This window comes from Cryptomeria japonica, chromosome 7, assembly GCF_030272615.1.
Source record: "Cryptomeria japonica chromosome 7, Sugi_1.0, whole genome shotgun sequence".
In the NCBI taxonomy this organism is placed as follows: domain Eukaryota; kingdom Viridiplantae; phylum Streptophyta; class Pinopsida; order Cupressales; family Cupressaceae; genus Cryptomeria; species Cryptomeria japonica.
The window spans coordinates 851,872,498-851,891,964 of record NC_081411.1 but is presented as its reverse complement, the minus strand read 5'-3'; the positions used below and the strand labels follow the sequence as shown (position 1 = coordinate 851,891,964).

The window sequence follows — 19,467 nt, the reverse complement described above, 5'->3', positions numbered from 1 at the left end:
TGCATAGGTTCACAAGCAGGGGATTTCTGTTGGAAGGGCAATTGATCTATCAAAGCTTTATGGTTATGAAGAACTGATCAGTGAATTGGAGCATCTTTTTAATATGGAAGGTTTACTCTGTGATCCTGATAAAGGATGGCAGGTTGCATATACAGATAGTGAAGGTGATATGATGCTGGTTGGAGATGATCCTTGGCAGTAAGTAACTTAATCTTACTGGGAAATGGAATTTAACATGTCATACATAAGATTAAAATGATATCTGAGCTGTCTCAACACTGCCTTTTGAAAGCCTCTGTTCAAGCACTCTCTATAGTCTCTGACAATCTCCACAGTTTTCTATATTTCTATATTTCTTGCTTAATTTATTGGGTTTGTAACTTGTTTTACCTGCTTCATAATGTGCAGGGATTTTTGTAGCATTGTGCACAAGATTTTAATATACACCAAAGAGGAATTGGATAAGACAGCGCCAGGTGTGTTTAGTAAAGACATTTTAAGCTCTTCTCCTGAGTATTCTGCTGCCACGGAGGCATGCAAATATTAAGTTGACGGACAGGATTCGTCTTTGCAAGCAAATGAGCCATAGTGTGTTTCACAAATTACTTTCCATTAGTAAACTGTAAGAGTACAGTAATTGATAAACTTGGAGGACATCAGTTTGGATATAATGGTTTAGTATCATATTGACTAAACTAGCCTGGTTTTTTCCCCTTGGGTGTTACGAGCATATTGAACGAGGGGTTTTTCCATGCACAAAATAATTTGACATTACATATATGGTGTGTTTATAACTTTATAGCTAGTGTGATTTGAAGTTTGCTAGGTTTGTTACTAGTGTCACTGTCCCATCAATCAATCTTAAAATTACTTTAGCTCCATAATGTGGGTTCTACAATTGTTTGTTCTTTTGCTTATATTTTTCTTCTTTGCTTGTGTTGATTCCTTTGGAAGGTAATATTTAATAGTGATTTAACGTAGTTTGTATGGAATGAAAATCATTTCTTAATAAATAAAACTAGGACTATAAAAAGTGGCCTTTAAACCATACTATAAAATTTATGAGCATGTGTAAAATCTGAGAAGCTCAACTAATCTCTCTATCAATGACCTCTTATAAAATTATCATAGATCTCAACTTATTCATTAAATCAGTCAAAAATGCTTGCTTACATGCATAATATATTGTGATAGATTGTGATTTGTAATTTTCTTCGTAATTATTTACATATTGTGTTTATTAATTAATATAAAATACAAGTACGGAGTACCTGATAAAGGGGATGGAGAAAGTAGAAAACTGGGTGGGAGTGTAGATTATGGCTGCATTAAAAGGTATCTTGGTTCCGCTGGAGCTAGCATGTTTTCAGAGACTTAGTGACAAAGCTTTCCTTTCTTTTCTTTAAGCCCTTGGGCTGGAAAATAATAATTTTGCCTAAGGCAGGGTTCATGGGAGAGACCTGAAGCTGGCAACTCAAAAAGGGTGGTTAAAGATTGAGATCAATGGTGTTTATTGAATGATTATTAATGGAAATCTTTAAGGAGATTATTATGGCTGGCAATGGTTCTCTAATTGTCATCAAATGTGCTTGAATCTAGCTTCTACATCTTTCCATTATATCAGAGTGAAGAATATCATCATCCTTTCTGATTATCATTCTTTTGACAAGCACAAATTATGAAGGTGGTGGTTCCTCAAAGGACTCGCACAATATGGCTTGTTTTAGCTATGTATTTTGGCCTCTTAGTTCATGGAAAGCAGTTTACATGATTCAGTTGAACATATAGAACACAAGCTTGCTTACATGTGCTCTAATTGTTTGAATAACTAGCTGTCATCATTGGTAATCTAGATTAGGTAGAGAGTCTGTAAATAGTTGCTACAGTAGTGCAAATTTGTTCAGATCTATTTCAGTTAATAAAAACTTGATTGATGGTATGATTGGAGACGTCTATTTCTATATATCGCTTGTTTTATATTCAGCAAATCATTTGGAAAACGAGGGTTTTTCATCTATTTGTTTTTTGTTCTTTTCTCTGTTTGCATTTCCTGACACTGGTAGGCAGGGTCATATTTTGAATATGTGTGAGAGCTAAGTTTGCTATGAAGAGAGCATGAGGGCCATATCATGGATTTAAGAAATCTGTTAACTCTACAACAGAGGGTTGCTCAAGTGGGTAGATTTAGGTTTATTTGAAATGACTGACTAAATAGGTGAACAAATCAGGATGGTGGAGAAGTTCAATGGAGAAAATTTTCAGTTGTGGAAGGTTAAGATGAACATGATGCTGTTGGGAGAAGATCTTTGGAAGATCATAATGGGATTGAATTAAAACCCGTTAATGGTGATGCAACAACCAAAGTGGGAGCAGAGAGATGGCAAAGTATTGGCCACAACTTTCTCAACCTGAAGGATGCACAACTGTTGCATGCAAGCAGTATGAAAATCTGTATGTCTAAGACAAAGGATCTGACAAGAAGGTTGGGCTTGCAGAGGAAATTTTTTCATCTATGAATGGCTGATGAAGAATTAGTGTCATCACACATCAAATTCATCTTATATCTATTGAATCAATTGGTATCAGTTGGTTGCCCAATTTCACCTGTTTGAATGCTTGGTGGTCTCTTTTGCCTGAGTTAATTACTACAGGAGCTGAGGAGAAAAGACATGGGAGTGATGTTAGAAGCTTCCATTGCCTTGTATGCTGGAAACCACTTGAGGAAAGAGAAACTAACCATCATTGATGATGAAAAGTTGAAGAAAAGTCAATGGGACCTTGGTCTATTGATGAAGTTGAAAGGTTCTAAAGGAGCCCACTAGGGTCAAGTCTTGCTAAGTGCAAGGCTCCGACACCATAAGGGATGAGGCTGGGAGCAAGCCTTGGGCAACTTTGGCGGAATGAATACCCCTTAGTTGCTGGCTCTCAGCCAAAGAGGTTTAAGCCTAAGGTTCGTGCTCCTGTAATGGATAGCTAAATGATTTCGTCGGTTTGATATAAAATCCTCCAACAAAAGAAAAAGTTTGAAGAAGAGATTCAAATGTCACTATTGCAATAAGGCAGGTCACTATGCAAAGGACTGCTGGAAGAAGCAATAAATCTTGTAATAGCAAACCTCACAAATCCATAAGGAAATGAGGAAAATGAAGGAGCTAAAGAGTCTAATCTATTCATAATAGTGTTGACAATCCTTGGAAGTGATCAGAACCTCTTTTATATTGATTTAGGATCCTGACAACATATGACACCATGTAGAGATTCATGTTTCATATACAAAACTTGTAGAAAATTTGCAAGGCATATTTATGTCATCAAAGATTCAAGCTTATCAACATGTAGAATCTAGAACTTATGGATGACAAGAAATTTGTCTTAGGTTTGGATCTAGACCAGACTCCAAGCATGTGAAACGTGCATTTTGGGCAAGCATCGACGGACAAAGTTTCCGAAGGAAGGAAACACTTAGGCGAAGGTGCTGTTGGAGCTCGTACTTTCTAACATATCTAGGCTGATGTAGACCATGTCAATCGGAGGAGCAAAGTATTTTGCAGCCATCATTGATGAAAACTGAAGTATATTTGTGTTTTCTTCATTTAACAAAAGTATGAGTTTTTGACAAGTTTAAATGCTTCAAGAATCTTGTGGAGAAACAAACATGAAAATGCATAAACAATCTCAGGGGTGATAATGGTGGAGAGTGGAACTCAAAACAATTTTAGAAAATCCAAAGACTCTGGACATTCCATACAACCTGTAACATAATCAATTTGTCGCAAAAATAAATGTTAGTTGAATTAGCAAGGAGCATGTCAAACCATGCCAAATGGGTATGGGCTGATCAGTTGCTACTGCAACATACCTTGGAAATAGAGTTCTATTGAAGGCACTGGTTGGAAAAACTCCAGAAGTTTAGTTGGGGATCAAAGTAATGGTAACCCACCTACATGTATTTGATTGTGTAGCACACGTGCACATACCTGGTGAGAAATGGAAGAAGCAGGATGTGAAATGTCAAAAGTGGATCTTTCTTGGTTGTGTTTGGAGTTAGGCTACAAGATGTATTATCGTGCAAAATGCTCAATGACCATCAGTAGAGATGTCATATTTCATGAAAGTATGGGCATACAAAATGAAGTGGGAGACAATAAGCTTCCTACGGTTGTTCTAATTTCTTATTTAGGATAGCCACTGTACCAAGAGCTTGACTAAGGTAATGATGTAGAAGGCGTACAATCTAGTGAAGGAGTTGATGGTGCACGTGAATAAGAAATTGCAGAATCTCCACCACACCTTCAAAGGTTGGCAAGGATTTGAAAACTTTCACTTAAATTAAGGGAAGCTAACGAGTTCATCTTTGCTTCAATATCCTTGCAATTGAAACTAATAGCTTATTTGAAGCACTTAAGAGCTCTGAATAAACCAAGAGGCATTGGATTTTGAATACAAGTCATTGTTGATCAACAATGCTTGGAGTTTAACCACACTTCCTCTAGGGAGAAAAACTATTGGGAGCAAATGTTTGTTCGAGCAAAAACTCAAAGTTGCTGGAGCCATTGCCTGGTACAAGGATCAATTTGTAGGTAAGGGCTATTCACAACTAGTAGATATTAATTATCATGATACATTTTTGCTTGTGTGTTAAATCTACATCTATTTGAGTTTTGCGTGCTATTAGTAGTTGAGGAAATCCATCAAATGGATGTCAAGCTTCAAACCTCAATGGGGAACTTGAAGAAGGTATTTATATGGATGAGCTAAAAAGATTTATGGTTTTGGGGAATGAAGCAATCACCTAGAGCTTGGTACCAATATATTGACAGGTATCTCTGTTCTACTGGTTTAAAAAAAAGTAATGCTGAATCAAATGCTTATGCATTGAGAACATAGTACTTAAAGATCATAATTGCATTATTATTTAATGATAACAACTATTATAAGTAATGATATAAGTTGTTAAATGATATAAGGGCAATTTTAGCTTCTAAATTTGAAATGACAGATCATGGAGATACATATTATTGCTTGGGTATTCAGGTGCAGTGAAACAAAAGTGCCTGTTTGATTAATTTCAGCCAGCATAGCTATATTGAGAATATTATGAAAAAAATTGCTATGTATATGAGAAAATTGGCAAGCATGCCTATGGAGAGCAGTGTCAAACTAACAACTAATGTCTCCACAAACTAGTGAAGAAGAAAACAAGATGACAAGCATCCCATATCAAAGTGTAGTGGGTAGCCTTATGCACACAATGATTTGCATAAGATATAACATTGCCTTTGCATCAAATTTAGGAGCACCAATTTGGGTTGCTATTAGGAGAATGTCTAGTTATTTGAAGGGGAGAGCTTTTTAGGGAATTTATTGTGAAGGAAAAAAAGTTGTTACAAAGCTTATACAAGCAACAAGGTATTGTGATTGTTGATTGGGTAGGTGAGGTTGATAGCAGAAGATCGATAATTAGTTATTGTTTTTAGATTGGAAATGGCTCAATCATTAGGGAAGGCAATCAATGGTTGCTTTCTCTAGTACAAAGGTTGAATATACCACAAAAGCAATAAAGGAAGTGGTCTGGTTTAAAAAGTTGTTAAAAAATTAAGAATATGAACCACTTACTATCATAAATTGTGATATTCAAAGTTGTATGGCTTTAACAAGAGATCTCAAATTCCACGTAAGATCAAAATATAGAAATCTAGCACCACTTTATTTATGAGAAAACTTTTTTTTTTAACTACAGGAATCGGGTATAGCATCCCCTATAAACTGTAGTGCACTGGGTAAACTTTTTAACGTGATTGGTGACGCTGGCACGACACGTCCTCCTGTACCACATGGGCTGGGGGGAGAGTAGACCTCATGTTTCACCATTGGAAGCTTGTGCCAATCGAGCTAGGCCCCCAACCCAATTCACGGTAAAACTAAAGTTGAAGAAGTGGATCTAAATTTTTTGTGGCATCAAGGGTTTGTATGTTAACATGTTCACCAAAGGTCTTTAAAACTCAAACAAGAATTTTGCTTGAAGAAGATTGGAATTGTAACAAACCAACCAATAAATGTTAGCTAAAGTGAGAGCATTAGAATAATTAACTACCATTACTGTAGTCTAGATTATGTAGAGTCTCATTTAATAGGTGCTAAAATAGTGGTAATTGTTCAGTCTTATTTTAGTTAATAAATCCCTAATCTATGGTGTGATTAGAGTAGTCTATATTTGAATAGCTTTGCTTTATATGCATCAAATCATTTTTAATTAAAAATGGTTTCATCTATTTATGTTTATTATTCTCTTCTCTAATTGTATTCCTTGTCACTAGAACATATGGTCATATTTGAGTACTATTTTTTTCAATTATGCACATAAATAATCAAATCCCTTGTATATATGAATATCTTTGTTTTGTTGGAATTTGAATGGTATCTTTTGTTATTCCATCTTTGTTGTGATGGAAGTCTTGTAAACATGAAACAAGCTCTTTAGACTCTAAAATCCTTTGATATATGAAATTCTTGATTTTGTTGGAATTTGAATGGTATCTTTGGTTATTCCCTCTTTGTTGTGATGATGAGAGTCTTCTAAATATGAAAAAGGCTATTTAGCTTCTAAAATGACAATTAAGCAATGATTTTGTGGTTTTGATTGCATACAAAAGTTTCTTGCTCTACATTTGAGATGGTATGTCTTTTGGGAATTGTTTGGAATAGAAAAATCAATTTCTTTGTTGCATTTGAGTTTTTCATCCCATCCTCTTGTTTCTTGGTATTGTCAAAAAATGTTGTTTGTGACGAAAAGATCATTGTCTTCCTCAAATTAGTGGTTATGGATTGAATTTGGTGGGTTTTATTGTGTTTTAAAAACCCTATAGATGATGTCTTCCTAGCAACTAATTCTCTTTGAAAGTTTTGTGTTGGCCTACTATATGGATATGACATGGCAATTCATTTCTTTTCTCTACATTGTTATTGGGCGGTCTTGGCTCCTATGCATGTAAGTGTTGAGTCTCCTATGTTGCTCTTGTGACATTTTATCGTCTCTCCTCATCATGTGGCTTGTTACACTACGTTTAGAGGAAGAATGGATTTTTTTTATGTTGTTTGTCTTGAATTACAGTAGAATTGTCTCTATCTTCCCCTTCTGTTTCAAAGGCTTTGTTCTAATTCTCTCAATGACTATTTAAAACCATACTAACACACATTAGGCACAAAAATCACTAGATTCATACTTGCACACATTTAATACATATGAGGAATCAATTACACAATCCTTATTAGATTGTCAAAACTATGTGAGTTATCAAGCGGCCAAATGAGGTCCAAAAACATGAATCCACACTAGGCAAGAGTCTCAACAAGTTTATAATACAACACTAATAACCCAAAAGCCATAACAAAATTATATTGTAATATTTGCCGATGGGGCAAGTGAACCTAAAACCTTGATAACATGAACACACCATAAAAGCCAAATTTCACATAAAAACTAAAGATGGAAGATACAACGCTTAACTATTCCATTAGAATGATGATACAATTGAAAATGTTCAAGATGAGTTCAAGATGTATTGCTCAAGAGTGAGCTAGATGTGAAAATCCATTGCAAATGCCACAAAACCAATATGGGATAAAGGAGATAGTACAACTTGTATCCCCCAAGCTATAAACATACAACTATAATGATTAAATGCATATTATCTCCTTGAGTAGATGCTTATTAATGTGTAAGGGATATAACTCCTACCCTAGTAGATAATTGCCTAAGTAGGTTCATACTAATCCAATAAAATACATATCTAAATGCAAGAAAATAAAAATGTACAATATCTTCAATAACTATAGCTTAGGTGAGTGGAATGGGTCTCAACAAATGTATAGCCATATCAAGCATGATCTATCTTAGAAGAACAAGGATAAAACCCCTTGCAAGGAAAAACTTTCCTTAAGAAGAGAAAGAAGGTGAAGAAGAACTACATCCGCCCACACACACTCGTGCCCCCAATGTGCATTTTACCATTCCAATGTAATTAACATTCAATGATGAAGATGCTCCATGCTCAATATTGAGGTGCTCCTTAGTCACATACAAACACAAAAATATTTTTACAATAGGAATTTATCATCCTAACGCTTTGATTTTTAGGTCTTGATGCACTAGGTTTACTCAAGGTTTGTTGTATGAGAATGCATGCAATAAAATAAACACAAAACTATTAGAAAATACATGACTCTATACAAAGGTCTCCTTGCATATGTAGGCAAAGGATGAAGTGGGAAGGTGAAAGTGAAACATTGACTACCCCTTTAAGAGGTGTGAGACATGTAGAACACTTGAGACGAGTGTGAGAGCATGTGTCATGTGCCTATAAGGCCAGGTGGCTAAAACACTAAGTAAACTTAAGCTAGTGTGAATAGGTCTATTAGGTCTAGGAATTAGATATATGTAAACTAGATGTATAATAGCAATCTCCACATAAACATATTTAATTGATGTTTACATTTTTTCCCAACATATATTTAAAACATGGTATCAAAACAATAATTTGGGCCAAGAAATTTATTTTATTATATCTTATAAACCATTGAAAACTTGACCATGATTTTCTAGGGCTTTGATTAATATATTTGAGGAAGCTTTAATAAAAAAATAACAATATATGATCATCTTTAGCAAATTATTGTGATTTTATGCTTTAAATCCTTATTTTCCTTTACATGCTACAATTTTTATAACTTTTAGATTGATTTACATTTTTTAGAAATATCATGAACAATGGTGTAAGCTCTATTCTTTACAATATATTGTAAAAAAATACTCTAATTTAGTGGTCAAATTTGTGTCAGAGGACAAACCTTAGATTAAGTTATAGTTCATATTTTAAATTTTATGGTTACAACTCACACTAGATACTACCCTTCCCCAACTTATAAAAAACTAAGAGCGTAGAAAATAAACAAAGTAGAAGCCATTGCATCTTTCGAAATATAGGAATTTTCTACAAATGTTGAGTCTGATGACTCTTTACCATCATCCACCACCAAAAGTTGAGGGAAAAATTCCACTAGGACATGAAATAATGGAAAATTTAATCAAGAACAACTTGTTTGCACCATTTTTGATGTCTTTAAATGATGTTTTAGATAGGTTTAAAGAAAAAAATATTGTTTGAATTGAAGCCTTAGGTGGCCTCATAAGTACATACAAACCTAATAGATAAAATCAAGGCATAGGGAATCCATTTTAAGATCCAAAATTAAACTTACCCACAATAGACATTCATAAGCTTGATGATAGAGATGTAACTTTGTCAACAAGTCTCATGCAATATTATATTAAGCTTCATAATACACTAGGCAATACGATTGCTGACATAGCCTCACTATACTTAGAATATAAACATGATCAATTGTACTAGTGAATGATGAATGGCTAGCAAGGGGCATGTGTAGAAAGATGGGGGACAAAAACAATTGCCATGACCACTTTTTAGATCATCTAGGCATAACATTAGTGCATTATAACATACTCATGTTATGACTCGGTAGTGATTGAACCTAAGCTTAGCCACTATTGAATCATAATGTGGGTGTATTATAACATGAACACATTTTAATGCTCTCATTGTAACATGCTAACTATTTCATATAGAAAACATAAGAAAAACTAATTTTCTATTGCTAAAGAGAAAATGCCAACTTTACATAAATCACAATTTTTGAAACTTTCTAACTATTTTGAGTCAAGAATTGAAATATAATCAACATCATTTGAATAAAATAACATAAGCAAATAGTAAATTGTACTTTCCTTCAAACATAAATTAAAATGTAATAAGTAATGAGAAGGTTAGAGTTTACTGATGTTTTGCTTTCCAATTCAGAATCTCATACAAGTCCCAACTTATTCTGCAAGAGGGAGAGCATCATTAGGGTTCTTTACTTCCAACCATAGACCTAGTGGTCCCCTACATACATTCCTTAAAGAAGTGGCCTTACCATTCATGAGGGTGCAAACATAGAACTCGGTTTCCTTGCCATATGAGCCTAGTGTTTAGAACCTACATGACTCTAGTCAGTCACACACTATATGTATCTCCTAACTAGTATGACCTTGTGACTAGGAAGTGTATTTGATTCTTGTGAACTAACGACACATGTAGAGCACTGTGCCACCTTGGCCAAAGGTTTTATATAGTTGTAAGTACGTATCATCACCCTATTCGACTTGTTCATCTTAACTCAAGTTTTGGTTGACTTGACTAAGTGGACTTAACCACTTTGAAGTGCTAACTGTATTATGTCAACTACTGATCTCTAAACTCAAGAGGATGTGTTTAAGTCAACTTTTAGATTCGATTTCAATGTATTCATGATACATCCAAGAACTACTTGAGAGTTACTAACCAATCTGGAATTACATGAGGTTGTAAATGTATTCATGATACATCCAAGAACTACTTGAGAGTTGCTAACCAATCTGGAATTACATGAGGTTGTAGTAACCTTGTTAGGTGTTGGTGTTGTACTTCACCCTTTGACATTCAAGACAACTTGCCACAAATCTTGCAACATCCTTCTTCGTTCCCTTCCAAAAGTAAAGTGGTTTAACATCTGTTAATATCTTGGTAACACCCAAGTGTCCTGAATATGGCGCTAAATGCAACTATTTCCAAACCAATTTTTTTAGTTCTACAGAGTCAAGCATGTACATCTGGCCCTGATACTTCATAAGGCCATCAAATTCAAAACTAAATCTCTCATACATTAGATCTCGAGGATTAGTCTGTGGGGCTTCTTTGACCTACTTAAAATACTCATCCCCTTCTAACTACTGTAAACTCGTGCCCTAAAGTTTGTGCAATTAGAGACCATGGAAGATACGTGTCTTTGGTGGCTTGAGGCATCTACCACTCTGTTTTCTTTTCCCTTGATGTAACCGATTTTAAAATTATATTAAAAAATCAATTCTAGCCGCCTTCTTTGGCGAGCATTTAAATTAGGTTGATTGAATATGTATTTTAACCCTTGATGATTTGATCTGAGTTCAAATGGCTTGCCTAACATGTAACATCGCCACATTTGATGAGTGTGTACAATTAATGCAAGCTTGAGGTCATGAGGTGCATAATTCTTCTAATATTTTTTCAACTTTCTTGAATCATAGGTGATTACTTGCCCATCTTACATGAAAACCCCTCCTAATCCTTCTTTTGAAGCATCTGTAATGACCTCAAAATGTCCTTCTGGATTTGGCACTTTCAAGATTCGTATCGTCATTAACTTTTCCTTTAGATACTCAAAAGTCTTTTGGCATTTGTTTGAAGTGTGGTGATGGGGTGGGCTATCCTTGAGAAATTAATTGCGAACTTCTTGTAGTATCTTGCCAAACCCATGAATCTTCTCACTTCTAGCACAAATTTTGGGGTTGGCCATTCTAGTATGGCCTTGATTTTAGTCAGATCTACCTCTATATCCTTAGTAGAGATGATGTGACCTAGGCACTATACTTTCTTCTAGAAGAAGGTACACTTAGATATTTTTCCATACAACTTGTGTTCTCAAAGTCGTTGCAGAATTATTTGCAAATGTTGAAAGTGCTCAAGTCCTCATTCTTGGAGTAAATTAGGATGTCATCTATAAATAGTAGAACAAATTTGTCAAGATAATCTCTAAACCCACTATTCATAAGGTTCATAAATACCGCTATGGTGTTGGTGAGCTTGAAAGGTGGAGCTGTAAACTCATAATGCCCATATTGAGTTTTGAAAGTTGTTTTATGGATATTTTCAGATTCTTTCAATCTTAATTAATGATAACCTGCCTGTAGGTCTATCTTAGAAAATACTGCAACCTTACACATTTGATCAAATAGATTGTCGATACGTGGCAAGGGAAACTTGTTCCTTATAGTAAGCTTGTTGAGCATTCAATAATAAATACATAGACACAAGGTTCCATCTTTCTTATTCACGAATATCACTGTAGCTCCCCAAGGCGACACACTAGGTTGAATCAATCCTTTACCTATCAGATCTTGTAACCGTGCTTTCAATTGTATAAGCTCAATTGTTGTCATACAATAAGGAGCTTTAGACCTAGGTTCAACTCTTGGCACCAAATTGATGGAAAATTCAAATACTCTCTTTTGTAGTAGACTTGGTAATTCTTTGGGGAATACATCTTGATAATCCCGAAGATAAGGGTATTTCTTGGTGAACAATTATTTTGGCTTACTAGCCTCATCAAACCCTAGTCCTTTGCAAGTGAATGAATCATATATCATTATGTCATTTTGAAAGACGACCTCCCCTGGTTCACCTACCTCTTCCATTCTAACTACAAACATTTGACACCCTCTTGTATTAATTTGCTTCAAGTATTGCATATCAAAAATTTATCATACCTTGACCTCTCATTGGGTTCCTTGAAGATACACCTTTCTAAGGTCATCCAAATACTCTACAATTTTAGAAAAGAAATCTACCTTAGCCTTGTGCCTCCACATATCACATCATAGGAACCTAAGGGTGCTACATACTAATTGACCTCAATTGCAAATCCTGAAAGTTCAACCTTGGCCTCAAACAAGCATTTCTCTATTATAGCTCTTGACTGATTGACATATTCTATTGTCCAAGAATTGGCCATATAACCAATCCATTTTGGAAACCTACTTAATAACTTGGGTGCTATAAAACATTATATGGCATTGATGTAAGAACAATTACTGGGTTCCAATATAACATATCTGTTGTTTTAATTGGTGTGTTCTAAAACTCTTCCTGTTCGTTATCTAAAGCCACATGGATCCTCTACTGAAAAACTTTTTGTTGTGAGGGCAATGAATTTATTTGTTGTTGCTCCCCTTGGTTCTTAATTGGACATTGGTTTGCATAATGATCTCCAACACATGGAAATAATCAACTTGGTGGTACTCTCCTTTTACTACCCTTGAAAGAGGTATCCCCTTCTAGAATAATTATATTCTTTCTTATCCTTTTCCCTTGTATTTTTTTAACCCTTCTTTCCAAATTCATGATTTTCACCCTTCCTTTTAAAAGGTTTAGATGGTTGAGTCCACCTAGCCTTCTTTTAGCTTGTAAATCTAATGGCCTCATCTTTTTTAAGTCATTTTTCTTATCTCACTATCTTCTCATAAACCTCAACCATAGTAGTAGGTGCTAGGATGTCTATTGCTTTGCCGATGCGATTTTTAAGATCCATGATGAATTTTCGGATCCAAAATATTTCATATTCTTGATACCGAGGCACATATTTTAAGAATAGTGTGAATTTCTCCAATTACTCATTAACCATGAATTTCCCTTGCCTAAAGTTTTGGAAGTCCATTTTTTGATTAAAGAACAGTTGGGGTAGCTATATTTATCTAAAGATTTCTGCAAACTGTTTCCATGTTATGTTGGTTGGTTTTAGACCTAGCTCAACCTTTTTATTCTCCCACCATGTGACTTTCTCTTTAGATAGTTGAAAGGCTCCCCAAATTGCTTTAGTATTTTTGGAATAGTTTCTAATCTTAAACTACTTCTCAATTTTTGTCAACCAAGATTTGGCGACGTCTCTTGACATCAAGCCCTCGAACTTAGGTGGAGCGACCTTCTTCATATGATGTGTTAACTCTTGAGCCAATTGTTTCCTCATTTCAGCTTCAGCTTCAACTTCTGAGTGTTCTCATCGATGCTCACTATGTGTGGTATATTCATGCCTATTGAAGTTCTCCCTATGTTGGGATTCTTGTTCTTCCTCTATTGTTTCATACCGACTCATAACTCGTTGTTCCAGATTCATGAGTCTAGTTTGAGTTCGGTCCATAATTGTCAAAAGTTGATCCAACTTAGCTGTGGGGGTGTCTATGAAATTAGATCCCCTGATATCATACCTATAATTATCCATGTTTATGGTTCTCTTCCTAGAGAATGTTTAAGAATATTCTATTTTAGATTCTTAATGCATTACATTAGAACTAAAAAGTAATTAACCAAAAAGTTATGTTCGCAACAAAAATTCTTTAATTTCTCATACCAAAATGCTTACACACTACTTTGATTGTTATTACAATTAAAATAACTCTATATGAGATCTATTGTCATCACTAGTGATGGGCTCTTCTTGTCCATCAAAATCAGAAGGGATAAGCCGATATCCTAGGGGTGGGGACACAATGATCTTTTTGATCTTCTATTACAATCCTTTTTCCAAAAGAGGTTTTAAGAGAAGATTAAAGTTTTAGGTCTGGTTTAGAGTTGGTGGAAGATTCATTTGTTTTCTTGATCGAATATGGGCTTTTGTGCCTTTCTCTTCAAAGTCGTATCATACATTCTGTTAATGTTTTAGTGTCAGATGCGGGTGAGTAGCCAAAGTAATCATATTTGATACAAATCATCAATCAAAAAATGAGTTACAAGTTATAGATTTTTTTTTGTGGGGTTTGACAAATCCACATCCAATAAAATAACACATGTTTTGGTTTCAACTTAGATGAAGTGGTGGCGAGCTCGTAGGTCCCATGTTGAACCCAGTAGCTTTGATATCATATGTAACATGCTAACTATTTTATAAAGAAAACATAACAAAAATCTACTTTTCTATTGCTAAAAAGAAAATGTTAACTTTACATAAATAAAATGTTTTGAAACTTTTCTTTAACTATTCTAAGTCAAGATTTGAAATGTAATCAAACATCATCTGAATGAAATTACATAAGAAAATAGTACACTATACTTTTCTTCAAACATAAATTAAAATGCCATAAGTAATGCGAAGAAGTTTATTGGTGGTTTTCTTTTCAATCTAGAATCTCGTACAAGTCTTGTCATCTTTTGCAAGAGGGAGAGCATCATCAAGATGCTTTACCTCCAACCACAAACTTGGTGATCCTCCACACCGTTTCCTTATGAAATTGGTCCTACCCTTCACGAGGGTGAAAATGCATGACTAGGTCTCATTGCCATCTGAGCCTAGTGTTTAGAACCTACACGACTCTAGTCGGTTGCACACTATATGTACCTCCTAACTAGTATAACCTTTTGACTAGGAAGTGTATCTAATTCTTCTGAATTGATGATGCACGCATAGCACTATGCCACCTTGGCCGAGAGTTTTATAGTTGCAAGCACGTATAACACACTATCATAGTTCACTACCTTTCTTGACTTGTTCATCTTTACTCAAGTTGTGGTTGACTTGACTAGTTAGACTTAAACACTTTAACATGTTAGCTACATTTTGTCAACTTAAAGGAAGCTACTCTAGAGTCAAGAGGATGTGTTTAAGTCGACTTTTAGATATAATTTCAATGTATTCAGGATACATGTAAGGACTACTTGAGAGTTACTACATTGATCATGATTCATGTTAGCCTTTTACATTAATGATTATGAAGGCAAGTGTTGCTTCTTGGCACATTGCATGTGTGCATGTATGTGCATTTCGTGCACATACATTCATGTGTCTTCCCACATAATTGGCACATCACATGTGTGCATGTAGGTGAATTCCTTGCACATAAATGCATACAATATGCATGTGTCTCCCTTATCTTTATGTCTTACACGTTTATTTAATCTCCAAGTTTCTTTATTTCACTATAATTGGTTGGATCATTATTTATCATTGGCATTTGAGCCTTATTGGCATACTGGGACACATTGTGTTCTTAGAATATGGGTCTATCAACCTCTTATTATCTATTGCAAATGTTTATTTAAACTAGAGAGAGATTCTCTATTTTTACATTACACAGTTCAACCCCATAAGGATTTGCACATTAAGTAAGATTTACTCCACATATGTCGTCCTCAACTTCAACAATGGTTCGACTATAGTAAAGTATTTTGATGTAAAAATAATTTCAAGTTAATATCATGATGAAGGTTGATAGCCATTGTTTACGTTACAACCTTAGGAATAAACACAATATATATCGTTCTTGGGTGAAATAGAGACTATGTCTTTTAACTCTTATTTAACTCAATGAAAAACAAAATATTTCCATAAAGATTAGATTACCTCTACAAGCAACTCTCCTAGCTAGATGAGCTATGATCGAGTTCATTGTTAAAAACATTTGTAGAAAGCATTTCTAATACAGATTGATGCACAGTTAGCAGATGAGTGCTTTTAAAATATTCACATAAATAATTAGAAATATATCTGTAAACATTGAAAATTGTCCTAAGTCTTCAACAACACTTTTCACTAACCTTTTTCATCTAAATTGATTCAATAATTTTAATTATTTAATTAGTATTAATATTATTCTTCTAATTTCCTATAATTTGATGCAGGAGCACTGTAGTAGTTCATCCGATTGATTCAGGAACACTAGAGTAGTTCATCTGGTTGGAGCAGTAAACAGTGGAGTTGCTTGAAGATTGTTGCATTTATTCATGTTTTTATATTGTGAGTTGTGGATTTGGATTTATCACCTTGAGATCACTGTCTTAAACATATTCGAGATTCATTGCATTTAGATGTGATTCTGGTGAGATATTGATTCCGGTATTGGTGTGTTCTTACCGATTGGTCTTGTAGTGAGTAAAGCGAAGCTGAATTGGGTTGCAGATGATTTCTGTGACTTGTGGATCATTGGGAGATTTTGTTTTGGACCTGACCGATGTTCTTGTAAAATTCTAAGCATTTTGGAGGCATTCTTGGTGATTTGGGCCGACATACTATTGTTTTCACATTTCATCATGAACCGGTTGATCTTTGGCTGACTTGCTCGAGTTGATGTTACTTGTGGATGGTATAAAGAGTAAGTTTGGAGATTCATTTTGTAGGACGAAGGTCAGAAGAAGAAGAGGTCTAGAGTAGATGTAGTTTCCAAAGAGATCCTGGTCCAGGAGGACTGAAGTCCAAAGGGACTAATGTCCGGATCAACAGAACAATGCAGACTGTTATCAGAGGCCAAATCGTTGAGTAGATGATCTGTAGATCATAGATTTGAGTTGTAAGAATTGATTTGTAATACTGGGCTGCAGCCCAGCGTGTGTAAAGATTGAGGGCATATGTAATTCATTAACTGTTATAAGGATTTCTCTTTCTGATTCCCCGGTTATATCTTGTGTTGTGTGAACCAATTATCAGTATCTTGCTTGGTATCTTGTGTTGAGTGAACCAGTTACCGGTATCTTTCATGCTGATTGTGCTATAGGTTGCAAGGTGGGGCTGTCCTTCATTGGATCTCCCTACCTTGTCTGCATCAAGTGGTATCAAAGCTAGTTATGAACCTGTTGATGGAGGAAGACCTGGTTATGAACCTGTTGATGGAGGAAGATCTGGTTATAACCTGTTGATGGAGGAAGAGCTGGTTGTGAACCGTTTGGTTGAAAAGAACTTGAGGCAGCTTGAAGACTTATTTAGATCCTCGAGCATTGAGGCAGTACAAGGCTTGCGAGTAGATCACTGAACCTAGGAGCTTGAGCTTGAAGTAGTTGGTAGGTGCAGACTTGAACAAATGACTGAACCAAGGGAGTGTTAATGCATTAGTAGCTTTTGCAAGATAAGATTTTCCTAACTCATTAATCTCCTATATTCTATTTTTGGTTTACTCATCTATGCTATTAGATTATCTGAACTGAATATGTTTATCAGACTGTAACTTTGATCTTGATTATGATATTGATATTGGATAAAGATGGATTAGATCGATGACCTACTTAACATAGTTAAGCGTTGATCTAAATGTTATCGGGCTAGTAACCCGATAGCATATAATGCTATTAGTTATTGTTATTGTTTACTTTAACACCGATTCATTATTGGGTGTGCTTATATCATAATCTGCTTTGACATCGATTCATTATCAGGTGCGTTTATATCATACTTTGCTTTGACACCGATTCATTATCGGGTATGTTTATATCGAACTGTTAACATATACAAATGACACCGAGTTGTTATCATAAACACCGAAGTGAATTGGTAGACAGTCACGACCAAGTGACATCTTGGTCGGACATGTCTAAAAGACATGCCCGATCAAGGTGCCACTTGATCGTGACTGCCTTGCTATATATACATCATTCAAAAGAAAAGGAAGAATATTGAAATCGATACATGTTCATCCTTCAGACCTGCAGAAAAGAAATACAATAATATTATTGTCATAGTAATAATACCAAAATTAAAAATACACAATCCAACATATAACTTGTTCATTCAATTGGAAATTGCAATAACATTTACATGGTATCAGAGCCAAGTTGATCGAACTTGAGGCTATTCAATTTCATGAACAATTTAAGAACAAGGTTATATACTACATCACATTTCTCCAATGGTCAACACTATCAGATTCAAAGACAGACTCAGAGGTGGCGATGATTTTTTAGCCTGGAAGTTCAGAATCCACATGATCTTAAAAGAGAACAAAGTGGATTCATTTGTTCAAACTAAAAATGACCAACCTGAAAATGAACTTGACAAAATGGCATGGACCGAAGGAAATGAAAAAGCCATCAAAATAATAGTTGATGGGGTGAGAAACAACATAATGCCCATCATAAGAAAACATCAGACAACCTATAAAATGTTCAAAGCACTTGAAAGCACATTTGAGATTTCGAATGCAAGTCGAACTCTGGCATTAAAACGAGAAATAAATCATATCACCATGAACAAGGGGGGGACAATCAACGCCTACTTTATGCGGATATCAACTCTAAGAGATGAACTAGCTACTCTAGATTACGAGATCAAAAACAAAGAGTTAACACTCATTGCTCTAGATGGGTTGCCTAGTGGATGGAGTACATTCGTCCAAGGCATCAGTGCAAGGTCCAAATATCCTAAGTTTGAAAGATTAAGGGACGATTGTCTCCAAGAAGAATCAAGATTGAACAAAATTGGAATGAAACATAAGAATATAGATGAAGACCTACAAGTCCTAAACACTAACTCCACCAAGCAAAACAAGAAAAGGCAGTTTAGAAAGAGAAAAGGTTGTCAAGGCAAGAATATTTCAAAGAAGGACTTATCTCACATCCAATGTTATAGATGTGATCAGTTCAGACACTATGTTGCAAAGTGTGTGGAAAGAACCAAGAAACATGCTAGATTTGCCAAAGCAGGAAAGACTAAAGGGGAAGATGACTCTGGGAAATCTATATTGTGCTCAACACTCACAAGCCAAGCTTCTAACAAGATCAACTCATGGGTGATTGACAGTGGCTCATCCAGGCACATCACAGGGTTTAGAGAAGTACTTGACTCCATGACAGAGGAGAGTAATGAGGAAGTAACCATCAGAGATGACTCCACACATCCAGTCAAAGGAATGGGAACCTGCACCATCAAATTGAAGACAGACATATCCTTGCAGCTTGAAGGAGTACTATATGTCCCCGACATCAAAAGGAATCTAGTCTCTATATCGGCACTGGAAGATAACGGATACAGAGTGACATTCATGGACAACAGATTATTGGCTTGGCCAAAGAACTCTTCCATCAA

At 35.2% G+C, this 19,467-nt stretch overlaps 1 protein-coding gene across 2 annotated transcripts in view; it reads left to right on the top strand.

Annotated features, from left to right (window-relative positions):
• Positions 1-834, top strand: part of LOC131028954 (auxin response factor 1) — an 82,699-nt gene extending 81,865 nt beyond the window's left edge. For both annotated transcript variants that reach the window (XM_057959337.2, XM_057959338.2), the window contains 2 exons: positions 8-198; positions 409-834. In XM_057959337.2, the coding sequence (XP_057815320.2) occupies positions 8-198; positions 409-547 (330 nt within the window). In that variant the 3' untranslated portion in view covers positions 548-834. The remainder of the gene's footprint in view (positions 1-7; positions 199-408) is intronic.
• Positions 835-19,467: the final 18,633 nt, after the last annotated feature.